The sequence below is a fragment of the Cetorhinus maximus genome, chromosome 12 (genome assembly GCF_964194155.1).
Source record: "Cetorhinus maximus chromosome 12, sCetMax3.hap1.1, whole genome shotgun sequence".
In the NCBI taxonomy this organism is placed as follows: Eukaryota; Metazoa; Chordata; class Chondrichthyes; order Lamniformes; family Cetorhinidae; genus Cetorhinus; species Cetorhinus maximus.
Window position 1 is genome coordinate 75,315,429 of NC_135890.1, and position 24,929 is coordinate 75,340,357.

At 44.2% G+C, this 24,929-nt stretch overlaps 1 protein-coding gene across 1 annotated transcript; it reads left to right on the forward strand.

The window, feature by feature from the left end:
* Positions 1-3,211: 3,211 nt before the first annotated feature.
* LOC144687101 (uncharacterized) lies at positions 3,212-10,428 on the forward strand. The gene is made up of 4 exons (XM_078552859.1): positions 3,212-3,446; positions 6,172-6,288; positions 8,190-8,239; positions 9,926-10,428. The coding sequence occupies exons 1-4, from the start codon at positions 3,257-3,259 to the stop codon at positions 10,055-10,057; spliced, it is 489 nt and encodes a 162-aa protein (XP_078408985.1). The 5' UTR covers positions 3,212-3,256; the 3' UTR covers positions 10,058-10,428.
* Positions 10,429-24,929: the final 14,501 nt, after the last annotated feature.

The following is a 24,929-nucleotide window of genomic DNA, read 5'->3' on the forward strand; positions in this document are numbered from 1 at the left end:
CACTTGATGTTCAATGACATTACCATCACTGAATCCTCTACTATCAACACCCTGGGAGTTACCATTGACCAGAATCTGAACTGGACTAACCTTGTAAATACTGCGGCTACAAAAGCAGGTCAGAGGTTAGGAATCATGTGACAAATAACTCATTTCCTGACTCCCCAAAGCCTGTCCACCATCTACAAGGCACAAGTTAGGTGCATGATGGAATACTCCCCACTTGCCTAGATGAGTGCAGCTCCAACAGCACTGAAGAAGCTGGACACTGTCCAGGACAAAGCAGTCTACTTGATTGGCACCACATCCACAAACATTCACTCCCTCCACCACCGACGCACAGTAGCAGCAGTGTGTACCATCTACAAGATGCACTGCAGGAATTCACCAAGGCTCCTTAGACGCATCTTCCAAACCCATGACCACTACCACCTGGAAGGACAAGGGCAGCAGATAGATGGGAACATCGCCACATGTATGTTCCCCTCCAAGTCACTCACCATCCTGACTTGGAAATATATCGCCGTTCTTTCACTGTTGCTGGGTCAAAATCCTGGCATTCTCTCCCTAACAGCACTGTAGATGTACCTACACTACATGGCCTGTACTAGTTCAAGAAGATGGCTCACCACCACCTTCTTAAGGGCGATTAGGAATGTGCAATAAACATGCATACAAACATGCAAAATAAGAACGGGCTTAGGCATTTCAGCTCCTCGAGCCTGCTCCATCATTCAATAAGATCACGGCTGATCTGTTGTGTTTTAGTTCCACATTCCCATCTACCCCGGAAAACCTTTTATTCCCTTGCCTAACAAGAATCTATCTACCTCTGTCTTAAAAATATTCAATGATCCCGCCTCCACCACCTTCTGAGGCAGAGAGTTCCAAAGTCTCACAACCCTCTGAGAGAAAACTTTTCTCCTCATCTCTGTCCTAAAAGGGCGATCCCTAATTTTAAAACAGTGCCCCCTAGTTCTGGACTCACCCACAAGAGGAAACATTGTTTTGACATCCACCTTGTCAAGGCCGTTCAGGATCTTGTGTACTTCAATCAAATCACCCCTCACTCTTCTAGTCTCCAGTGGAAACAAGCTCAGTCTGTCCAACCTTTCCTCATAAAACAACCCACTCATTCCAGGTATCAATCTAGTAAACCTCCTCTGAGCAGTCTCCAATGCATTTACATCCTTCCTTAAATAAAGAGACCAAAACTGCACACAGTATTCGAGATGTGGTCTCACCAATGCCCTGTATAACTGAAGCATAAAATCCTTACTTCTATGTTGGCCTAGCTGGGCACGCCCAAACACCATGAAAGAATAAAAAAAGGCGAATGCTTCGGAGTTCTGAATTTCCGACTATGCAGATTAAGAGGTTACAGAGGCTAGAGTTATACACTGAAACTGGAGGGACATTCCCTGACCTGGGAGCATTTGACACTGACATGGGATAACCGAAATCGGGGGTGTTTATCCTCGCCTACATTTCTTACGCCCATAAGAAGAGGCTTCCACGAAAAATTAACTCAAACCTAACAGAAAGCAAAGAAAAACTTCAGTTTACCATAATTTAACTGATAGTACATGTTTAAAAATAGGAATCAAGTTTATATATTTTGTTATTTATTCCTTCATGGGATGCGGGAATCGCTGGCTAGACCAGCATTTATTGCCCATCTCTAGTTGTCCTTAAGAGGGTGGTGGTGAGCCGACTTCTTGAACCGCTACAGCCCATACCCAAAATTATGTTCTTCCTTTTGTCCTTGGTAGCTACAACGGCCAAGTTCAATATCTCATTCAAAAATGTTACTCAAACTGAACCTTTTATAGAATAATCTTTTTTGCCAAAGTTTCAACTTCATTTCTTTGGATGTATTCTCGGATGAGCGTGTTTTTTGGCAAGATCAAGGCTGATTAAAACGCAAACCACGTTGATGTGGGACTGGGGTCACACGTAGGCCAGACTAGATAAAGATGACAAATATGGTTCCCGAAAGGGCACGAGTGAACCAATCCAGCAGCTTCACATCACTTTTACTGATCGCACTTCCTTTTATTTTCAATTTTGCTACATTGAATTCAAGTTCTAAAACTGCCATGCTGGAATTTGAGCCATTTGTTCTATGGATTCTTAGACCAGGCCTCGGGTCACTGGTTAAATTACCCACAGGGCTATTGTCTTGAATGACTTATAACCAAGCATTAGGAATCTAGAACAAGGATCACTGTTCACACCGTGAATTTAGGCAGAGAGCAATGGTACCTGTAGGCAGCTGGGGAACAGAGGGACGCACTGAATCCAAATCAGTCACAGGTTACTTTTTCACAATTATCGTGAAGACAAACACATTCTCTAAGTTCACTTCTTGTACCAGCTACACTGTGCCCGTGCTGTGGGCATTAACCCTGCATTACTGTCTGTGTGACTGGCAGGAAACGAGAATAGAAAAGCACTGTCATTGCACTGAAAGCTTCAAACCGCCTCTGCGGGCTTATCTCCCACCAGTATTTATCAGCAAAGTTTTACTTAAACATCGACTCACACAGGAAACCTTTTGCAGTTTTGATTCGACGCAGAAAATGATTTTATATTTGCCAATAGTTGTGGACGATTGCAACTTTATTTGAACTGAATTTATTTTTCCCTTTATTCGATTTTTCTCCAGGCACGTTTGGACAATTTGAAACTCATTAATCATGTGACAATAACCAGGCTGAAGGTGAAGACTAGAGGAGAGGCATCAAAGCCTTAAATTACTGTTTTGTACTGAAGTCGCCGGTGCTGGTTATCGCTGGGTTCCACGTTGCTCCCTGTGGTGAGCGCGAGTTTATCTGAGAATGCTGAGCAGCAGAGCTCGGCTTTGAAACCCACGCGTAACTGGCAAGAGGCGGGTGGCTATCTGTAAACTCCCCACGTCCGACATCCGCACCGAGAGCTGTGAAAGATGAACAGTAACCGAGTGTCTCAACCTCTGCTGACTCTTGCAAACCTGACGGCTGATGTTCTCCGGTGCCGCCTGGTTAACATGAACATCCTGATATTAATATGGATGCAGATGTCTATTTTCTGCCCTGACTGGTCACTGAGTGCTGCCGAAGGGATTCGGGTATACCAGACCCCAGATTCTCTGCTTGTGACTGAAGGAGGGACAGCGAACCTGACCTGTGTCTATTCTGCTGATGAAGTTCAGGACTTTGTAATCAACTGGCTTCACCAACCAAAAAACCAAAATAATCAGACCTATATTATTCACATGGACAGATGCAAGGGAAATCAGTCAATCCGAGTGGTAAATAGAAAAGACCAAGATCGAAATGTATCGCAGATATCAATAAGCCGCCTCCAGCCTGGGGACAGCGGCACATATTATTGTGAATTGATGAGTCTGAATCCACCGTCCACTAAAGGTATGAGGGGCAATGGAAGCACATTGACAGTTACAGGTAGGTCCTATTATTTATGTTTCAAAGTGTGGCAGTACTCATGGTAATTCAACCCGTCACATCATTGTATTCATGACCCAGTGTTTATTGGTGCTGTGAAGGTTAAAACAGTTGACAAGGTCCCATACTGAAACGTCAACTCTTTTCTTCTCCGCCGATGCTGCCAGACCTGCTGAGTTTTTCCAGATAATTCTGTTTTTGTTTTTTCCCATATGGCAGATTGGTCAGAAAAGTAAAAGCCCATGGGATTCAGGGTAATGTGGCAAACTGGATAAAAGGTTGGCTTTGTAACAGGAAACAAAGGGTAATGGTCGATGGATGCCCTTGCGAATGGAAAGTTGTCTCAAGTGGTGTTCCACAGGGCCCGGTGTTGGGACCCTTGCTGTTTGTGTTATATATTAACGGTTTGGACGTGAACGTGGGGGCACGATTGGGAAATTTGCAGATAACACAAAGATTGGCAGAGTAGTGGATAGTGTGGAGGATAGCCATAATCTCCAAAACGATATAGATGGGTTGGTAGAGTGGGCGGTAAAGTGGCAGATGGATTTTAACATAGAGAAGTGTGGGGTCATACATTTAGGGAGGTCAAACAGTTACGGGATTACAAAATAAATGGGAATATACTAAGAGGGGTAGATGAAGTGAGAGACCTTGGCGTACAAGTACACAGGTCCCTGAAGGCAGCAGTTCAAGTAGACAAGGTTGAAAAGAAGAAATATGGAATGCTCTCCTTCATTGGCAGAGGTATAGAATATAAAAGTAAGGATATAATATTGGAATTGTATAAAACACTGGTGAGGCCACAACTGGAGTTTTGTGTGCAGTTCTGGTCACCACATTAGAGGAAGGACGTAATAGCTCTGGAGAGAGTGCAGAGGAGGTTTACAAGAATGTTGCCAGGGTTAGAAAAGTGTAGCTACGAGGAGAGATTCGATAGGTTGGGGTTATTTTCCTTAAAACAAAGAAGACTGAGAGGTGACTTGATTGAGGTGTACAAAATTATGAGGGGAATAGATAGAATGGACAGGATAAAATTGTTTCCCTTGGTGGACAATTCTAGAACCAAGGGACATAGATTCAAGATAAGTTGCAGAAGGTGTAGGGGGGACATGAGGAAGAACTTTTTTATGCAGAGGATAGTGGGTGTCTGGAATTCACTGCCCAAGTTGGTGATAGAGGCAGAAACTTTAAACTCTTTTAAAAAGTACCTGGATCTGCACCTTAAGTGCTGTAATCTGCAGGGCTATGGGCCGGGTGCAGGAAGGTGGGATTAGAAAGGGCACCTGGGTGTCCTCGGGCTGGCATGGACAAGATGGGCCGAATAGCCTCCTTCTGTGCTGTAACTTTTCTATAGTTCTATAAACACTAGGCTGAGCTTCAGCAGCTATTGATGGGGAGCTACAATTAGCGAAGCACGCCGTCTGAAGAGAGCGAATGATCAGGACTGCTGCTCCTGGTCATGACTCAGTGCCAGTGATTCTTGGTGGAAAGTGTTAGGGTGTATGGGACCAGGAGCAGACTGGAAGAAGGGTTACCGAGAATTGTCATTTGGGAGAAGTGAAGGTGGGAACTCGGCATCTATTGAACCTTCATCCAGTAACAAACAAGACATTCAGCGGAGGAAGTGGAGAAAATGGGTACAAAATATGGGTGTTTTCAACATGGAACTGGTTCCAGTGAATCAGTGTGGACAACCTGAATATAAATTTACTTCAGATCAATTCAGTAATTGGTAGCGCGTCAGAGGCATTCTAGTCTAAAATTATTTTCTGATATTTATTACAGTGCTGTTCAATATTTCCGCATAAAATTGTAAATAGTTAGATCGCGTCTTTCCAACAATTATTCTGTTCCTCTCAGTAGTGTTTTGCACCACCCCCTTTGCCCGTGTAAGAATTTGGAATGTCAGAGCTGCTTGAACTTCATTCTCTGCTTGGAGAATAACTGTGTTGGTGAACACTGATCACTCCACACCAATAGGTCTGATATTTCAATTGACATCGTCAGAAGGATGTAGTGATCTCTGGATTTAAACTCTTACTTATTACGTGTAAATATATGGTTGTAATCAAACAGAAATTAATCCATAATTTTGTTGACTTGTTCCGAACTCAACTCTGAATGTTGGGTTTTACTGAGGTCATTTTGACTTTGTATTATCTGATTGTTGCTGCACAACTTCTTCCTGGGAAAAACAAGACCGACACAAACAAGTGGTGCTGCAAACCAACCAGACCTACCATTTTGACTAAATTATATTCCCGAAATCCTGCACAGCATTCTTCAATTGCACCCCCTAGAATGAAGGTGAACAGTCGGCAGAAAACTCAGAATTTGAAATACTGACCGTCCAATCACGTTATTGGATGATCAACTCTCAACTTTCTGGGAATTCGTCGACCAGCTGTTTTGGAAGAGGTGTTAACTTTAGATGCGATAATTCTGTCCCTGAAGCAGCCGAGGGGGGAAATACAGGCTAACGCCTCGCAGAATATCAAATCATGTGTTATATTCTGTGCTTGAGACGTGTAATTAAAGGTTACAATGTGAAAGGAACCCATAAAAACATATACATCCTGGGGTTACCGCACAGTGAGAGGTGCAATAACAACAATTTCTCTTTTACATGTTTTCACTTACAATCACATTAGTTGAAGGACGTATTGTTTGGCAGAGATTTTTACTTTCAATTGTGATAAATATATACAAATTTCTTTTAAAGAATCTTTTAAAGATCCCGATTCCAGGAAAATCAAAGTCCAGTGGCCTTTGCTGCTGTGTCTGCTGGTGATTTTATGCGTTATTTTCCTTGTAGCCGCACGCAACAGGAAAGCGAGACGTGAGTATTAGACTTTCATTATGGCAATGTTAGGTTTATGATATTCTACTTTCATTAGAAATAGCAAATATTCTCCAATTGATATAATGACGTCTTTTAACAAATGCTTGAGGGCAAACGGAGACTCTGTTACTGTTCTTCTACATAAAATTATTTCAGCCAGAATATGTTGTTATATATGTGCTTAAATATGGTAACTGGAATTCATCAAAGTTTGTAATTGTTGTACAGTTTTTACAACATTTATCAGTAAGAAAAAAACCAACCTGGCATATGAAGTTCACCTTTTCTACAAATCCTGAGATAATTTTATTTTCCAAATTTTCACTGGACTCCCACCTAAAAGCAATATACCCCGGATTCAATGATTAATCCATTGTCATATCCACGATTTCAGCAATCATGACATTTTCTTGTTTACAAAAGCACATCAACTGCCGGGTATCACAGGATAACAGTTACCTATATCCTCACTCGAGTTTTCCTGTAACCATCACTCCTATCCTAAACCCAGATTAGTCCTTTATTAAGTTACCCTTTTTTTGGGAGTCTGTTCGGCTGCTCTGCGGTATCTTTTGTACCCGTGGCTTCTAATTCTCGACTCACAGTCGCTTACATTTACATTATGCCTGTCTCTTGGCATTTTAAGAGCTAGATTTTTACCTAACTTCCTTTCCTAAATGAAGATATCTTGAGCTGTGCAAAACCTAGCACCCTGGGACTGGATCAACCAAGTGGTCTCAACTCTGAGTCCAATATATAAAGGTGCAATGCACAGGGTGTGCAGCAATGTACACAAGGTTAGAACACCTTGTTTTTCCTAATTATAAAACATCTCTAGATATAACCTAGTACTTCCCTGTTAATAACTGGGAAATAATCACGCTCAAGCACTTATCTTTTCAACGATTGTACAGGGATGTCCTTTTGTGACACATTTCCCCATTTACCGCGTTTACATTTGTGTTATTTTAATACATGTATTAAAACCGGGCCTGGTCACTCCCTGGAACTCGACTGTTTTTGCCCCCATAAAGGGAGCCACTTATATCCCGCACGCTGCGCTTACCTGGCTCCATGACTTTCACAGTTCTTATAAAATTAGGCTGATCAGTGGTCTACACATTTCTTGTTTTTGTTCCAATATACATTACATTTATTTACATTGAATTCCAAACCATGTCCTTAGGCTATCTGTCCCAATGGTTCACAACTGTATGAATTTTCAATTCCCCTTATGCTCAAGATATACATAATATTGCAGCGTTCGGTACAGAAAGACTGAGTTAGGTGTTTCAGTGTGAAACCATTGCAAAATGTGATTCAACGCTGCTATAATTGTCCTTTGTATGGTGGGGCCTGTTATCTATCTTGTATCTACCTGTCCATATGCGTGTATATTATAGGCTGTAGTCCAAATAGACTTATACCGCTAGCATAAAAGCCCGAAAACTGCATTCAATCGCTTTCTTATAAACGGTTTTTTGAAAATATTGCTTCTTAATTTCTTGGAAATCTAATTGATTCTCATACAGCTATAAGATAAATCTAGTCACATCCTGTAAAACTGCCCTTCCATAAATTGCAGTCTTCGACTCATTATTGGATAGCAGAGCAGCATTTACAATTGTGTAAAATTGATCTGTGATTCATGTCCCAAAGTAGTTTTGCTCCATATAGTGTCTCCCATTTTAGATAAACATACTCCTGCGCTTCCAGTTTATAAAATGCTTTATCAGCAATAATAGTAAGACTGGCCCATTCTCACGTTGTAGGCCAATATAATACATTGAGCTATGTTTCTTTTCCCTGAATAAAAAAATAATTAGGGCATCGATTCGGCGTGACACGAAAGTTTCACATGTAATCATTTTCGGTTGTTTTTTTCTTCCTCAATCCAGAGAAGCAATTAGTTGAACCCAGCGCTCTGTCTACCGGGACCGTCCCAGAGGTACTGTACCTGGAATAAGGTTATGTTTAACGCAATGGTATCATGCCCTGCATTTTGTGCAACTTGGGTTTTAGTCTGACGTACAAGCAAAATACACCCTGTGCATGAGAATGTTTTTGTTCAGATTCGGCAGTAATCTTATGTCCCATTCTTCGGTGATTTTCAACCCTGTTTTTATTTTGCTTTGAAACGCGACCTGTTTCATTAATTGCTCGATTGAGTCCCGGATTAAGTCCCCAAATCTTTTGATTTAAGATTTCTCACTGAGAAACTTCACGCAGGATCAAGGACCTTGATGCAAAACAATACCTAAGAATGAGAAAAACAAATTGCAAGAGGAGGTAAAACAGTAAATAGGGATAGACGATCTCGACAAGAAAGAAAGCAAATCGCGTTCGTTTAAATCGCGCCTTTGGAAGCGTCAGAATTTCATACAGCGCTTCGTGGACAATGGATTTAAGTGTGAAACATGAGCCTTAATTTTCCAACCCCTGACGCCGGCGGGATCTTCCGGTCCGCCGATGTGAACGGAGATTTCATGGTTCGCCGGCTCCGCCGTGGCGGGGTGGAAAATTGCGCCCCATGATGGGGAGTAATTTATCTTAACTCGCCGAGTAGGAAATTGGCGCGATCAGATGGCCACCGTCATTAGGAAAATATTTGGCTTTAAAAAAGGGGGGTGAAAGTGGAAGGAGTTGAGTTCTGCGCGGGTAGTTTTTGCAGAGTTTATCCCAATCCCCAGCCGTAACTTCCGATGCAAACCCCTGATAAACGGCGCAAATAGGGGAGTCACTGCAGCCTGTCTCGGGTTCGCCTGGACTGGGCAGGGGGTGAGAATGGAACCTGAGCTTGGGGATGGAGCATTGGCACCTGAGAGGATGCAAGACAGGAAGCCTCACAGGAGCTTTGACCCTGTGGTATGGAAAACGGGAAGGGGAAATAAAATGAGAAAAATCAGCGAAAAAAGTCAGCGAAAAAAAAGCGCGAGAGTTGAGGCCTCAAGTGTATAGTTTGTTTCTTAATTGTTAGGCATGTACTGAAGTTAATTTCACAATATTTTAATTAGAATTGCTTTTTTTAATTTAATTATGCAAAATATTACTAAATTAACATTGCATCATCTTCGGAGACACTGCTTATGATCGCCAGTAAATGTGTAAAGCACTAATAGTTAATGCGTTTATTAACACTGCTGGCTCTTTGCAGGATACTTCAAGATTGGATAAAACAATATATGCGACCGTGTTTTGTGCCAGAATGAAAGAAACCCCGCCGAATTTAGCGATCGTTTATTCTGATCCATTGGTAGAAAAGAAGGCGCCTAATACGTCAACAGCTGAGGCACGTTGGTAAACTGTGAACGTAGATTTCGAATTACTAGAGAATCCTCCCAGGCATCTAATTCCACAGCCTGCAATGGAGATCATAAATTAATACAACAACCATGATGCGGCAATTAAAGATAATGAAGTACTTGTTTAGTGAGTTACTGATAGACATGTTTCAAAAGTGAATTACCATCGTGTGAATGTACTTACCTCTACATTGCGGTCAGATTGAAGTCACACCCGCGGCGAATTTGTTGCAACTTGTGCAGACTAATGTGTTTTAAACAGTAAATAGCTGCTTGCTAAATTCTCTATATATCAAAATATAGACAACTAATGCGTTGCACTACATTTACAGGCGGACTATTCAACTGTGAACATCTGCAAAGCGGATCCCAATTCAGAAGGTGGAAATGAAGAGCAAATGATTTACTCCCAGCTGCAGTTTAAAGAGAAGGAAGCTCAGTTTCTGACACCCTGCTTGCATTAACTGCAACTTACAGTCCTTTACTGTTTCTGACGAAACGAAATACTGCATATGTGTTCAGTTGATCAATCAGTTGGAAAACGTGGGAGGCTGAGTCGAAAGTTGAGTGAGGAGTAAGTTTATGGCTTGCTGCAGGTTGGAGACATTTCGTCATCTGACATACTTGTGTACAGAAGACAAACGGCCTGGATTTTTGCATAGTAATGATGGTAAACTTGGTAGCGTTCATCATCACCGCTATTCTGAAAATGACAGAAACTTTTAGAATCCACGCATGCGCAGTTAAACCTGGAGGTTGCTGTCAGTGACTCTGCTTCTCCAGGCGGTAAATTGTTGAGTTTCCCCGAATTCAATCAATTCCAATATATTGAACTAATGGGAGCATGCATTGTAATGCTCTCAGTCTCACGGTAGAATCCTTGAAACCCTTGTTGAATGAGGTATAACTAGGTTTTTAACAGCACACTTTTATTCATTCATGGGATGTGGGCTTCGCTGGCTGGGCCAACATTTATTGCACATCCCTAATTGCCCTTGAGAAGGTGGGGTGAGCTGCCTTCTTGAGCCGCTGCAGTCCATGTGGTGTAGGTACACACGATTCTGTTAATAATGACTGCTAAAAAGCCTCACTGAGCCCAAAAGAGTAATTTTATACATGTTTTAAATGTCAAACTTCTCCACTGTGACATGAAATTTCACATACTTTAAAAATTATGGCCCAGAACTTCTGATCTCCGGATGGTCGTACCCTGCAGGTAGCCCACAAGATGTGCTGGGAAACCGTTCAGGAGTCCCCATATGCTGACTATATGGGAATTACCTGGGAAGTTTGGACTTCCAATGGGCAATTCCCCTGTGCCTGGAACCCTCCGAAACTCCAAGTTAAAGTCGGAGACTTTGGATTGTTCCGGCTCACTCACCAGAATAATTACCCAGGAAAGGTTAAACCCAGTTCTAACTCTTTGGTAACTCCATTACTGACCACCACTGGAGCCCCCAACTATCCCCCTAACCCCCATGACTAACCCCAACCCGACTACCCCCTGACCCAACTACCCCACCTGACCCTGCAACTACCTCCTGACTACCCTCTGACCCCCGATTCATCCTGACCGCCACCACCCCCCCACCCCCCGCCAGCTAGCCACGCAACCTCACAACTACCCTCAACCTGGCTACCCCCAGACCCCTGACTACCCCCAACCACCCCCACCTGACCCCACAACTCCCTCAACAAGCCCCACAACCCCCTGACTAGCCACCAACACGACCACACCCACCCAAGTATCCCTTGATGTGACTATCCCCTGACCTCCCCACTACCACCTGATCTCCTGCCTACCCCTCCTGACCTGACTACACTCCAACCATCCAACAACCTCCACCAACAGCCCCTAGCTACTCCCCTGACCCTACAACCCCCCAATCCCCCTTACTAGCCTCAATACTCACAACCCCTGTCTCCCCCCAACCCACCCAACCTCCTCAGCCACTTACCTTCTCTCTGTAACTTCTAAAGTGGCTTTGGGACATTTAAACTTAATAGAATGTGGCAGCAAGTGCTTTAAAAAGAGGGTATGGCTTGGTTTCCCCAACACTCCTGCACGATGAAGGAAGACTCTACACTACACATTTCTGAGGAGGCCCAGTTTGGAAATCTGGGCAAGAAATGTCGATGTCTGGGGCAGGGCAAGTAAATATAGGAGTGGAGTGGCAATCCGACAGTGACTTCCATTCCTCAGAAGATTCAGGCCAACATTTTTCAAAGATTTTACGTAATATTTTAGACTTTACCATAGTCTCATGTGTATTTCCCAGTCATTTATTTTGCTACCTGTAAAATTTAAAATTAGAAGTGAGGGAATTTTCACACTTTTTAATTTTTGGTTTGCTGTCTGTGAGAATACTTGAATCTGATTAGCTGCTTGATGACATCACTGTTTCTGGAAACCTGAAACCCCCTTAATTTGGTGCAGATTCAAACCGATGCCAGGAAAGGAGAAATCTAAACCACAGAAATTGCTCATTCTTTGTAGGCAGCTTTCTTCCACGTCAGTGACAAGTGTTGATGCTTCAACATTGACAGCAGAAATCCAGCCCAATGGTTTATTAATATCTTCAAAACAGTTTAATGGTTTCAATTATAGAGTTTCACTCATATTAAAGATCAGACTGAGTGATGTAAATTAGCCGCCACCTTAAATTCAGGGAATGAGGATGCTAAGAGCTGACTCCACAGTCCCACACTCCTGCTTGGAGCTCGACACGATATTATGACTGATTTTCTGACAGTTTAAATTAATGTATAGAAAAAGCAGACACACAGTTATGAGCACCCAATCAGGGAATTACTCCCCAATCGTGGTGCACTCCCTGCGAGGATATCTTTTCGTTAAACACTTTAGGTGTTAAAGAAGTAATGAGATTATCAAGCTGGGTTCTTAATCTGGAACACGTTTAACACAAGATGTTAAAAGCAAAAAACTGCGGATGCTGGAAATCCAAAACAAAAAGCAAAAATACCTTGAAAAACTCAGCAGGTCTGGCAGCATCTGCGGAGCGGAACATAATTAACGTTTCGAGTACGTATGACTCTTCAACAGAACTAAGTAAAAATACAAGAGAAGTGAAATATAAGCAGGTTTAAGGGGGGGTGGTGGGACAGGTAGAGATGGATAGAGGGCCAGTGATAGGTGGAGATAACTAAAAGATGTCACAGACAAAAGGACAAAGAGGTGGTGATATTATCTAAGGAATGTGCTAATTAAGGGTAGAAAGCAGGACAAGCAAGGTACAGATAGCCCTAGTGGGGGTGGGGTGGGGTGAAGGAATCGAAATCGGCTAAAAGGCAGAGATAAAACAATGGATGGAAATACATTTAAAAATAATGGAAATAGGTGGGAAAAGAAAAATCTATATAAATTATTGGAAAAAAAAGAAAAAAGGGGGTAAAAACAAAAAACTGCGGATGCTGGAAATCCAAAACAAAAAATAAAAAATACCTGGAAAAACTCAGCAGGTCTGGCAGCATCGGCGGAAAAGAGTAAAGTTGACATTTCGAGTCCTCATGACCCTTCAACAGAACTGAATTCTGTTGAAGGGTCATGAGGACTCAAAACGTCAACTGTACTCTTCTCCGCCGATGCTTCCAGACCTGCTGAGTTTTTCCAGGTATTTTTTATTTTTAGAAAAAAGGGGGGGATCGGAAAGGGGGTGGGGATGGAGGAGAAAGTTCATGATCTAAAATTGTTGAACTCAATATTCATTCCGGAAGGCTGTAAAGAGCCTAGTCGGAAGATGGCGTGCTGTTCCTCCAGTTTGCGTTGAGCTTCACTGGAACAATGCAGCAGGCCAAGGATGGACATGTGGGCATGAGAGCAGGGTGGAGTGTTGAAATGGCAAGCGACAGGGGGGTCTGGATCATGCTTGCAGACAGACCGAAGGTGTTCTGCAAAGCTTTCACCCAGTCTGCGTTTGGTCTCTCCAATATAGAGGAAACCGCATTTGGAGCAACGAATGCAGTAGACTAAATTGAGGGAAGTGCAAGTGAAATGCTGCTTCACTTGAAAGGAGTGTTTGGGCCCTTGGACGGTGAGGAGAGGGGAAGTAAAGGGGCAGGTGTTGCACCTTCTGCGGTTGCATGGGAAGGTGCCGTGGGAGGGGGTTGAAGTGTAGGGGGTGACGGAGGAGTGCATCAGGGTGTCCCAGAGGGAATGATCCCTGCGGAATGCCACCAGGGGGATGAAGGGAAGATGTGTTTGGTGGTGGCATCATGCTGGAGTTGGCGGAAATGGCGGAGGATGATCCTTTGAATGCGGAGGCTGGTGGGGTGATAAGTGAGGACAAGGGGGACCCTATCATGTTTCTGGGAGGGAGAGGAAGGTGTGAGGGCGGATGCGCGGGAGATGGGCCGGACACGGTTGAGGGCCCTGTCAACCACCGTGGGTGGAAAACCTCGGTTAAGGAAGAAGGAAGACATGTCAGAGGAACTGTTTTTGAAAGTGGCATCATCAAAACAGATGCGATGGAGGTGAAGGAACTGAGAGAAAGGAATGGAGTCCTTACAGGAAGCGGGGTGTGAGGAGCTGTAATCGAGGTAGCTGTGGAAGTCGGTAGGCTTGTAATGGATATTGCTGGACAATCTATCACCAGAAATTGAGACAGAGAGGTCAAGGAAGGGAAGGGAAGTGTCAGAGATGGACCATGTGAAAATGATAGAGGGGTGGAAATTGGAAGCAAAATTAATAAATTTTTCCAGGTCCAGACGAGAGCATGAAGCAGCACTGAAGTAATCATCGACGTACCAGCGAAAGAGTTGTGGGAGGGGGCCGGGGTAGGACTGGAACAAGGAATGTTCCACATACCCCATAAAGAGACAGGCATAACTGGGGCCCATGTGAGTACCCATAGCCACACCTTTTATTTGGAGGAAGTGAGAGGAGTTTAGGGAGAAATTGTTCAGTGTGAGAACATGTTCAGCCAGACAGAGGAGAGTAGTGGTGGATGGGGATTGTTCGGGCCTCTGTTTGAGGAAGAAGCGGAGACCCATCAGACCATCCCAGTGGGGGATGGAGGTGTAGAGGAATTGGACGTCCATGGTGAAAAGGAGGTGGTTGGGGCCAGGGAACTGGAAATTGTTGATATGATGTAGCGTGTCAGAGTAATCACAGATGTAGCTGGGAAGGGACTGGACAAGGGGAGAGAGAATGGAGTCAAGATAGCAAGAAATGAGTTCCATGGGGCAGGAACAGGCTGACACGATCGGTCTGCCGGGACAGTCCTGTTTGTGGATTTTGAGTAGGAGGTAGAAGCGGGCCGTCCGAGTTTGGGAGACTATCAGGTTGGAAGCTGTGGAAGGAAGATCTCCAGAGGAGATGAGGTCAGTAATATTCCTGGAAACAATGGCTTGATGTTCAGTGGTGGGGTCATGGTTCAGGGGGAGGTAGGAGGAAGTGTCTGCGAGTTGATGCTTAGCCTCTGCGAGGTAGAGGTCAGTGCGCCAGACAACAATAACACGACCCTTGTTAGCGGGTTTGATGACAATGTCAGGGTTGGACCTGAGAGAACGGAGTGCAGCAAGTTAGAGTGGAGCAGAGGAATTGGGACGATCAATGTCACGCAGACAGTTCTCAATGAAAAGATCAAGAGAAGTTAAGAATCCAGAGGGAGGGGTCCAGGTGGAGGGAAAATATTGGAGATGGGTAAAAGGATCCATTGAACGTGGAGAGGATTCCTGCCCAAAGAAGTGAGCACGGAGACGAAAGCGGCAGAAGAAGAGTTCAGCATCGTGCCGAGCCCGAAATTCATTGAGATGAGGGCGTAAGGGTATGAAACTAAGTCCTTTGCTGAGCACTGAACGTTCAGCGTCGGAGAGGGGACGGCCAGGGGGTACAGTGAATACATGGCCGGGGCTGGGATTGGAAGATGGGATGGGAACAGAGGGACGGGCAGGGATGGAGGGTCCTGGATGGGTGTTGGTGTTGATGAGTTGTTGGAGCTTGCGTTCCTTTGCACCTGAAAGAAAGAGACAAAGTTTCTTGTTGAGGCCTCGGATGAGACGAAGAATAAAATGAAACTGGGGGCACGCGCAGCTTCAAAACAGGGTGTGTCGGTGCTGCTGGAGGGAGAGGTCGAGTGTGTTCATGTGGCGGCGCATGGCACTGAGTGTGGATCTCAGAATGCGACGGGAACAGCAGCCCAAGGAGCGTGTATGTCCCGAAGATACCTGTAATCCTGGGTAGGTTCGAAACATGAGGGATGGAACTTCAGTTGAAATCCACGTGGGGTGAGTCGGAGACGGAGACAGTCACTGAGGAAGGAAATATGGCTGTGAAAAGGGGTCTTAGTAAACACCTTGTCAAACACGAGGAGAGAAATGGAAAGCAATGAAGGTGAGATACGAAAATTGTGACGGAGAGAAGTGCGATACTTCTTCAAGGTAGGCATTCCTTGAAGAGAAGTGGCAGTCAAATAAACACTACGATAAAAGCAAAAAGGGTTCTTACCTTCTCTTGATCTTTTCATTGAGAACTGTTGGCGTGACATTAGTCGTCTCAATTTTTCTGCTCCTCTCACCCACTCTAACCTGTCTCTCTCCGAACTTGCTGCACTTCGTTCTCTCAGGTCCAACCCTGACATTGTCATCAAACCTGCTGACAAGGGTGGTGGTGTTGTTGTCTGGTGCACTGACCTCTACCTCGCAGAGGCTGAGCGTCAACTCGCAGACACTTCCTCCTACCTCCCCTGGACCATGACCCCAGCACTGAACATCAAGCCATTGTTTCCAGGAATGTTACTGACCTCCTCCTCTGGAGATCTTCCTTCCACAGCTTCCAACCTGATAGTCTCAAAACCTCGGACGGCCCGCTTCTACCTCCTACTCAAAATCCACAAACAGGACTGTCCCGGCAGACTGATCATGTCAGCCTATTCCTGCCCCACGGAACTCATTTCTTGCTATCTTGACTCCATTCTCTCTCCCCTTGTCCAGTCCCTTACCACCTACATCTGTGATTCCTCTGACACCCTACATCATATCAACAATTTCCAGTTCCCTGGCCCCAATCGCCTCCTCTTCACCATGGACGTCCAATCCCTCTACACCTCCATCCCCCACCAGGATGATGCGATGTCTCTCCGCTTCTTCCTCAAACAGAGGCCCGAACAATCCCCATCCACCACTACTCTCCTCCGTCTGGCTGAACTTGTTCTCACACTGAACAATTTCTCCCTAAACTCCTCTCACTTCCTCCAAATAAAAGGTGTGGCTATGGGTACCTGCATGGGCCCCAGCTATGCCTGTCTCTTTATGGGGTATGTGGAATATTCCTTGTTCCAGTCCTACTCCGGCCCCCTCCCACAATTCTTTCGCTGGTACATCGATGATTACTTCAGTGCTGCTTCATGCTCTCGTCTGGACCTGGAAAAATTTATTAATTTTGCTTCCAATTTCCACCCCTCCATCATTTTCACATGGTCCATCTCTGACACTTCCCTTCCCTTCCTTGACCTCTCTGTCTCAATTTCTGGTGATAGACTGTCCAGCAATATCCATTACAAGCCTACCGACTTCCACAGCTACCTCGACTACAGCTCCTCACACCCCGCTTCCTGTAAGGACTCCATTCCTTTCTCTCAGTTCCTTCACCTCCATCGCATCTGTTTTGATGATGCCACTTTCAAAAACAGTTCCTCTGACATGTCTTCCTTCTTCCTTAACCGAGGTTTTCCACCCACGGTGGTTGACAGGGCCCTCAACCGTGTCCGGCCCATCTCCCGCGCATCCGCCCTCACACCTTCCTCTCCCTCCCAGAAACATGATAGGGTCCCCCTTGTCCTCACTTATCACCCCACCAGCCTCCGCATTCAAAGGATCATCCTCCGCCATTTCCGCCAACTCCAGCATGATGCCACCACCAAACACATCTTCCCTTCACCACCCCCCCCACCGGCGGCATTCCGCAGGGATCGTTCCCTCCGGGACACCCTGGTGCACTCCTCCATCACCCCCTGCACCTCAACTCCCTCCCACGGCACCTTCCCATGCAACCGCAGAAGGTGCAACACCTGCCCCTTTACTTCCCCTCTCCTCACCGTCCCAGGGCCCAAACACCCCTTTCAAGTGAAGCAGCATTTCACTTGCACTTCCCTTAATTTAGTCTACTGCATTCATTGCTCCCAATGGGGTTTCCTCTACATTGGAGAGACCAAATGGAGACTGGGTGAAAGCTTTGCAGAACACCTTTGGTCTGTCCGCAAGCATGACGCAGACCTCCCTGTCGCTTGCCATTTTAACACTCCACCCTGCTCTCATGCCCACATGTCCATCCTTGGCCTGCTGTATCGTTCCAGTGAAGCTCAACAGAAACTGGAGGCACAGCACCTCATCTTCTGACTAGGCACTTTACAGCCTTCCGGAATGAATATTGAGTTCAACAATTTTAGATCATGAACTCTCTCCTCCATCCCCACCCCCTTTCTGATCCCCCCTTTTTTCTTTTTTTCAATAATTTATACAGATTTTTCTTTTCCCACTTATTTCCATTATTTTTAAATGTATTTCCATCCATTGTTTTATCTCTGCCTTTTAGCCGATTTCGATTCCCTCACCCCACCCCACCCCCACTAGGGCTATCTGTACCTTGCTTGTCCTGCTTTCTACCCTTAATTAGCACATTCCTTAGATAATATCATGACCTTCAACACCTCTTTGTCCTTTTGTCTGTGACATCTTTCGGTTATCTCCACCTATCACTGGCCCTCTATCCAGCCCTACCTGTCCCAACCCCCACCCCCACCTTAAACCAGCTTATATTTCACCTCTCTTCTATTTTTACTTAGTTCTGTTGAAGAGTCATATGGACTCGAACCGTTAACTGTGTTCCTCTCCGCAGATGCTGCCAGACCTGCTGAGTTTTTCCAGGTATTTTTGTTTTTGTTTAACACAAGGTGTTATCTTGTTAAAGGAGTTGAAGCCAATGATTGGAATTGTGGCTTTGAAGCTGGTGAAGCAGTTTACTGCCACTTTAAATACCTGTTAGTATTTATTAAAGAGCTGCATGGCATTTTATGGGACAGCCCTTCAACTTACCTTTCTTAAGAGCAACGAGTTGTTTGAGAGTAGACATGAGAATGAATAAACATTTGAGAATATCCATTTCAAGAGCCACTTAAAGGGGTAATCACCATTTCGTGATCATCGCTGCTGGACGTGTGAAGAGCACCTCTGAAATAAATCAGCAGACTTTCTGGGACACTTTGTCAAGACTTCATCAACACTTAACCAGCATTTGTTCTTTAAATTCTCTAAATATTTCAACTTAAGAACTGTAAGTGCTTAACAAAAACAGAATTACCTGGAAAAACTCAGCAGGTCTGGCAGCATCGGTGGAGAAGAAATCAGTTAACATTTCGGGTCTTCATGACCCTTCGGCAGAGCTTTGTTACTTCACCTTATCGGAGTCACCAGGAGACAGAGTGCCTGGCCACGGCCACTTCCAAGATGCCCTTTGGTCTGGAGGAGGAATGGGAGAACAGCATCAGCTGCTGCAGGAGATTGGTACATGAGAAATGGCAGGGCAAGATGGCACGTTTGCCTGGAGCTAGAGGGCATTCGTCCTCCTCTGGACCTGCATCACTAGAATCTCTAACACTGTGTTGTAGAGCCTGTGCACCCTCTCCCTCGGCCCCCGAGCCACACTGGGACATGGCTGTCTGCTAATCAAAACACTCCGCGCCTTCAGTGGAAATGTCTGGAAGGAGCCCACGCACACGCTTCACAAAAATTATCTCTACTCAGCACTTAAGTGCAAAACCTGCTGATGTCTATTATAACACCTCCAGGCAAATTCAAGTTATGGTAGTCAACAATTAGGTCCAAAACCCGATTTTCAAACAGGTTGTTACTATACTGCAAACATTTCGCCCGTTTTCATCTGTTAGCAAAAGAACCTCCTCCCCATACATGCACACTCCGGACTGCAACCACCGAGTCACCATTCACAACAACGCATTCAGCAACATTATACAGTATAGTTTTAGCTACCCAAACCCAAATGCAGAGTCCGAAAACCGCAGATGCTTACTTGGCAAAGTGAAGCTATAGCAGTTTATGAAGGGGCACCAACTCCCACGTTGAACTGCTGCAGTTCCAAAGCCTCCGACATTGCAATACTTCACTACGCAAATACTACCTCCTCTCAGCCGGCTTTCTAATATTTAGCCCGTTTTTTTTTCTAGTTAATACTGCTTTCTCACGCTGTAACTTTTGTCACACATTGTTTGCACGCTTGAGACAAGGACAGCGTGACAATAGATATCACACGTTACTTTGCGTGCACACTGCAGCGCACAACGGAGCTGCACGCGTCTAGGTGAAGCACCCACATATCTTACCAGATGAGAAATGAAACAAAATTGCCTACGCAGTCTGGCACATACCACCTACAGGTGGTTTCTCTGTCTGCATAGTAATAGCAATACTGATCACTGCTCATGACTAACTTTTCATGTGGAAAGATGAAGATTCAAATACTTTGTGCATCCTTGTGTATGTATGAACTGAGGCCATACAGAACTGTATGCATGCATTCTACATTCAAAATGTATTTTAACATGGATAATTCAAACAGAGAAACGACGGCTAAGTCTTTGCTCCATAATGAATAGAGGAGTGCCCTGATTTTTGGGAAAGAAAACAATTCCATTGGGTAGAAATTTCGATTCTGAGCTGCTCACCATGTGAATCTCCGCCCATTAATGTGAATGAACAAGAACTCACGTCCTGGCGATCGCCAAATGGAATTTTGACTCTGTTAGCCCGGAAATTCGACAGGTCTGCTCCTGACCTGCAGCCATAACTTCGGCGGAAACCCAGGAGAATCTGTGTAAAGGGCCGTTTTTAATCGTTTTATCCGAGAATTGCGCCAATCTCCCGCACAAGAACACCGGAGAAAATTCCCGACCAATTTTGCGTTTATAACATGTTGCAAGGAAGATACACGGACAGTGCAACAAATGAAAGTGTCAACTTATTACCGGTTGCTGTAAGGCTCTCAATAAAATATTAACATTCTATTATAACACAACTTGGATTATTCTGGCTCCACACACACAGAACTGGCCAGGAACATTTTGAAGGCAATTTTTGCAAGCGCTACTGATAAACAATTGCTCGCAATATGTTGATAAACAAAATATGTTGATAAAACAAAACAAAATCAATGTATTTTTACATTCACATCTAAGTCCCTCGTTTAATGCTCAAACATATCTAAATGCCTTTACTATTTCTATTCTCCAGAAGCCTAGTTCCATAAATGGCAATCAAGATAATTCTATGATACTTTTTATCTGCTAGGTAATTCAATCTGATCGCTGATTAAAGAGATGGAAAAGGCAAGGAAAAATGATGGGCGCAAGAGAATCAGACACAAAGATAAAGAAAAAGGGAGATAAATGAAGGCGGCGCGTGATTACTTCAAGTAACGCATGAGTCAAATGAATTATGCAATACATGGGTAGATAGGTTGCTTTTAGCCCATGGTGGGAATATATTGTTACACATGCCCCCGAAGCTGAGAATTTACTAATTTTGGCGGAATGATAACACCTCTCACCGCAGCAGTCCTACTATTGTAGCTACATCTGCACAGGACTTAGATATATTTGCACCATCAAATGGAACTTAGTAATAGCAAGACAGATCTTAAAGGTCACAACTGCTGAACTATTTTATACCACACCCTCTGCTTGCAAATTATAAAACCGCAATGTGATGTGTAGAATGCTTTCTGACCACCTTTGAGGCTTCTTAAAAAAGTCTACAGAAGATTAAAGTGTGAAATTTACGAAAATAAATGAACGATATCGCGGTCCTGCATCAGATAAGTGTTAGCAGTCGAGTTTGTATTTCCCAACCACGAGCTGAGTTTTAGACCCCACATCGCCTTCATCACAAAGTTCACCTATTCAGACCTCCGTATTATTACCTGTCTCTATCCCTGCCTCAACTCACCTATTCCTGATTTGGGGCCCTCACTCCTGATTTTGGGATCTCCAGATTCCACTATTCCAATGCTTTTCTGGCCAGACTCACATCTTCCAGAAACTTCAGCTCATCCAAAATTCTGCTGCGCATTATTCAGCTTGCACCCAGTCCCGCTCACCCTTTTACTTTCTGACCTACATTGACTCCCAACGCATCAACGACTCCAGTTTAAAATTCTCCTCCATGCATTCAAATCCCTCCACTGCCTTGTCAGGCCCTGGAATATGTTTGTGAATCCAGAGGTAAGAACTCTGCTTTTTCCCAATCCAGAAAGAAAGGTTCAAAAAATCTGGTCCTCTCTTGATTGGAACCTTCGCATACATGAGTAAAGTTATGCTAAGCCCATGTGGCCCTTAACATTGCAATCTTGGTCAGAGATGCCCACCACTTGTTTTAGGCATGTAGTTTGGCTACACCTCTCAGTGAAAGGCTAATGATCCTATTTTATGACCCCATTAATGATGGTTTTCCCAAGTAAAGACTTCGTTTTAATAAAGCAAATTGCTATTTGGAAACACAACTCGAAGAACTGCACTGCGATTCAGTGGAATGCTAATAATTGCAGCAATAATTGAGTCAGATAACTCTTGTCCTGTGATGTCTCAATTTTTAAATTCTCATCTTAACGCTTAAGCAACTCTGCGCCCTTGTTGCTACCTATCTCTGTAACCTGCCCTAGCTCTGAACTGACATCTTTCCCTAGTTTCACCCTGATTTCGCCTCATGCCTTTTCTGAACTCATCTTGTCCATGAGACTCTCATCCTGCTCCCTTGATCCTATTTCCATAAAACTGCTGACCCCACCGCCTCCCCCCCACCCCCCGCCCCCCACCACCACCACCTTTCCTTCCTGCTGCCCGTGTTAGCTGATATTGTTAATGGTTCTCTCTCTCTTCGGGTAAGGCCCCTTTCTCCTTTAAAACTGCCATCATCGCCTCTTCTTAAAAAAATCTGATACCACCAGCCTCACAAACTACTACCTCATCTCCAACCTCCCTTTCATTACCAAAGTCCTTGATTGTGTTGACGCCTCTTAACAATGTGCCCATCTTTCCAGGAACTCCAGTTTTGAATCCCTCCAGTCAGGTTGCTGCCTCTGCCACGTACCAAAACAGCTCTTATCAAAGTCACAAATGACATCTTAAATATGTTGACAAAAGTAAATTCTCCCTTCTTATCCTTTTCCCCCTGCCTGCAGCCTTTGACATTGTGGACCACATTGTCCTCTTCCAATTCTTCTCCACCATCATCCAGCTGGGTGGGACTGCATTTGCTGGTTCCATTCCTAACTATCTAATCATAATTTGAATATTGATGAAAAGAAAGACATGTTGCCAAAGCTTTTCATTTTGCACTCATCAAGACAAATGCAAGAGTGCAAAATTTCAAATGATCACAGCAACTTATGCTACAGGAGAAAAGGGTTGCTGATTGGTTGGCAAGTTGATAGAATGTGACTTGACAGTGTGAGCAGCTGGGAGTTTGGTGAGTGAGAGAGCTAGGGGAAGAGGAGAAGGAGGTGCATCTTTCTTGTTATACCCCTTTCAGCCTCCAGTATTTAGTTCTTACTTGGGTACAGGGGAAGAAGCTGACTGGGGAGTAATTGGCAAGTTACTCTTCTTATTCTACATGTAATAAATAGTTTGTAATGATAAGGTATGACAGGGCAGCTCAGCCAAGTGGAATGTGCAACCTATGGCATGTGAAGTCATAGACGCACCATGTGTCCTGGACAAACACATCTGCAGAAAGTGTCACTGGCTGCAGAAGCTTGAGCTCCAGGTTTCAGAACTCAGGCGATGGCTGGAGTCAATGTGGTGCATCCATGAGGCAGAGAACTACATGGATAGCACATTTAGGGAGGTGGTTGCACCACAGGTTAGGAGCATGGAGGCAGAGAAGGAATGGCTGATCACCAGGCAGTCTAAGAAAAACAGGCAGGTAGTGCAGAAATCCCCTGGAGTGTGTATGAGATGGGTTTCTAGGGCAGTACATTGAACAACCAACTAGGGATTGGGCTATTTTAGAATAGAAGTGGTAAGCCTGAGGATTGGGAGCAATTTAGAATCCAGCAAAGGATGACCAAGAAACTGAAAAAGAAAGGGAAAAGAGAACAGAATGCAAGCTAGCGAGAAACATAAAGGAGGGTTGTAAAAGCTTCTTAGGGTATGTGAAAAGGAAAAGATTAGCAAGGACAAATGTGGGTCCCATTATAGGTGGAAACAGGAGAATTTATAATGGAGAATAGGGAAATGGCAAAGAAACTAAATAATTATTTTGTGTCTGTCTTCATGGAGGGAGATACAGAAAATGTCCCAGAAATAGTAGAAAACCAAGGGGCTTGTGGAAAGGAGGAACTGAAAAAAAATTGTATTAAAATAGAGATAGTACTTGAAAAATTATTTGAATTGAAGATTGATAAATCCCCTGGATTGGATGAGCTGCATCCCAGAGTGTTGAAGGAGGTGGCTATAGAGATAATGGGTGCATTGGTGGTTAACTTTCAAACTTCTGTAGATTCTGGAAAGGTTCCTGCAGACTGGAAAGTAGCAAATGTAACCCCACTATTTAAGAAGGGAGGAAGAGAGAAACAGAGAACTACAGACCTGTCAGTTTGACATTAGTGGTGGGGAAAATGTTGGAATCTATTATAAAGAATGTGATAACTGGACACTTAGAAAATAATGATATGATTGGGTAAAGTCAATATGGATTTATGAAAGAGAAATCGTGTTTGACAAACCTGTTGGAGTTTTTTGACTACATGCAGCATAGGTAAAGAACCAGTGGGTGTGGTGTATTTGGATTTTCAAAAGACTTTTGATATGGTCTTGCACAAGAGGTTAGTAAACAAAATTAGAGCGCATGGGATTGGGGGTAGTATACTGGTATGGATTGAGGATTGGTTAACGGACAGAAAACAGAGAGTAGGAATAAATGGGTTATGCTCAGGATGGCAGGCTGTTGCTCGTGGGGTACTGCAAAGATCAGTGCTGGGGACACAGCTCTATACTTGCCCATAGAGAGAGTGCAATGGAAGTTCACCAGACTAATCCCTGGGATGGCGGAATTGTCTTATGAGGAGAGATTAAGGAAACTGGGCCTGTATTCTCTAGAGTTTCGAAGAATGAGAGGTGATTTTATTGAAACATACAAAATTCTACAGGGCTCAACAGGGTAGATGCAGATAGGACATATCCTCTGGCTGGTGAGTCTAGAACCAGGGGACACAGTCTCAGAATAAGGGACAGGCCATTTAAGACTGAGATGAGGAGGAATTTCTTCACTCAGAGGGTGGTGAATCTTTGGATCTCTCTACCTCAGAGG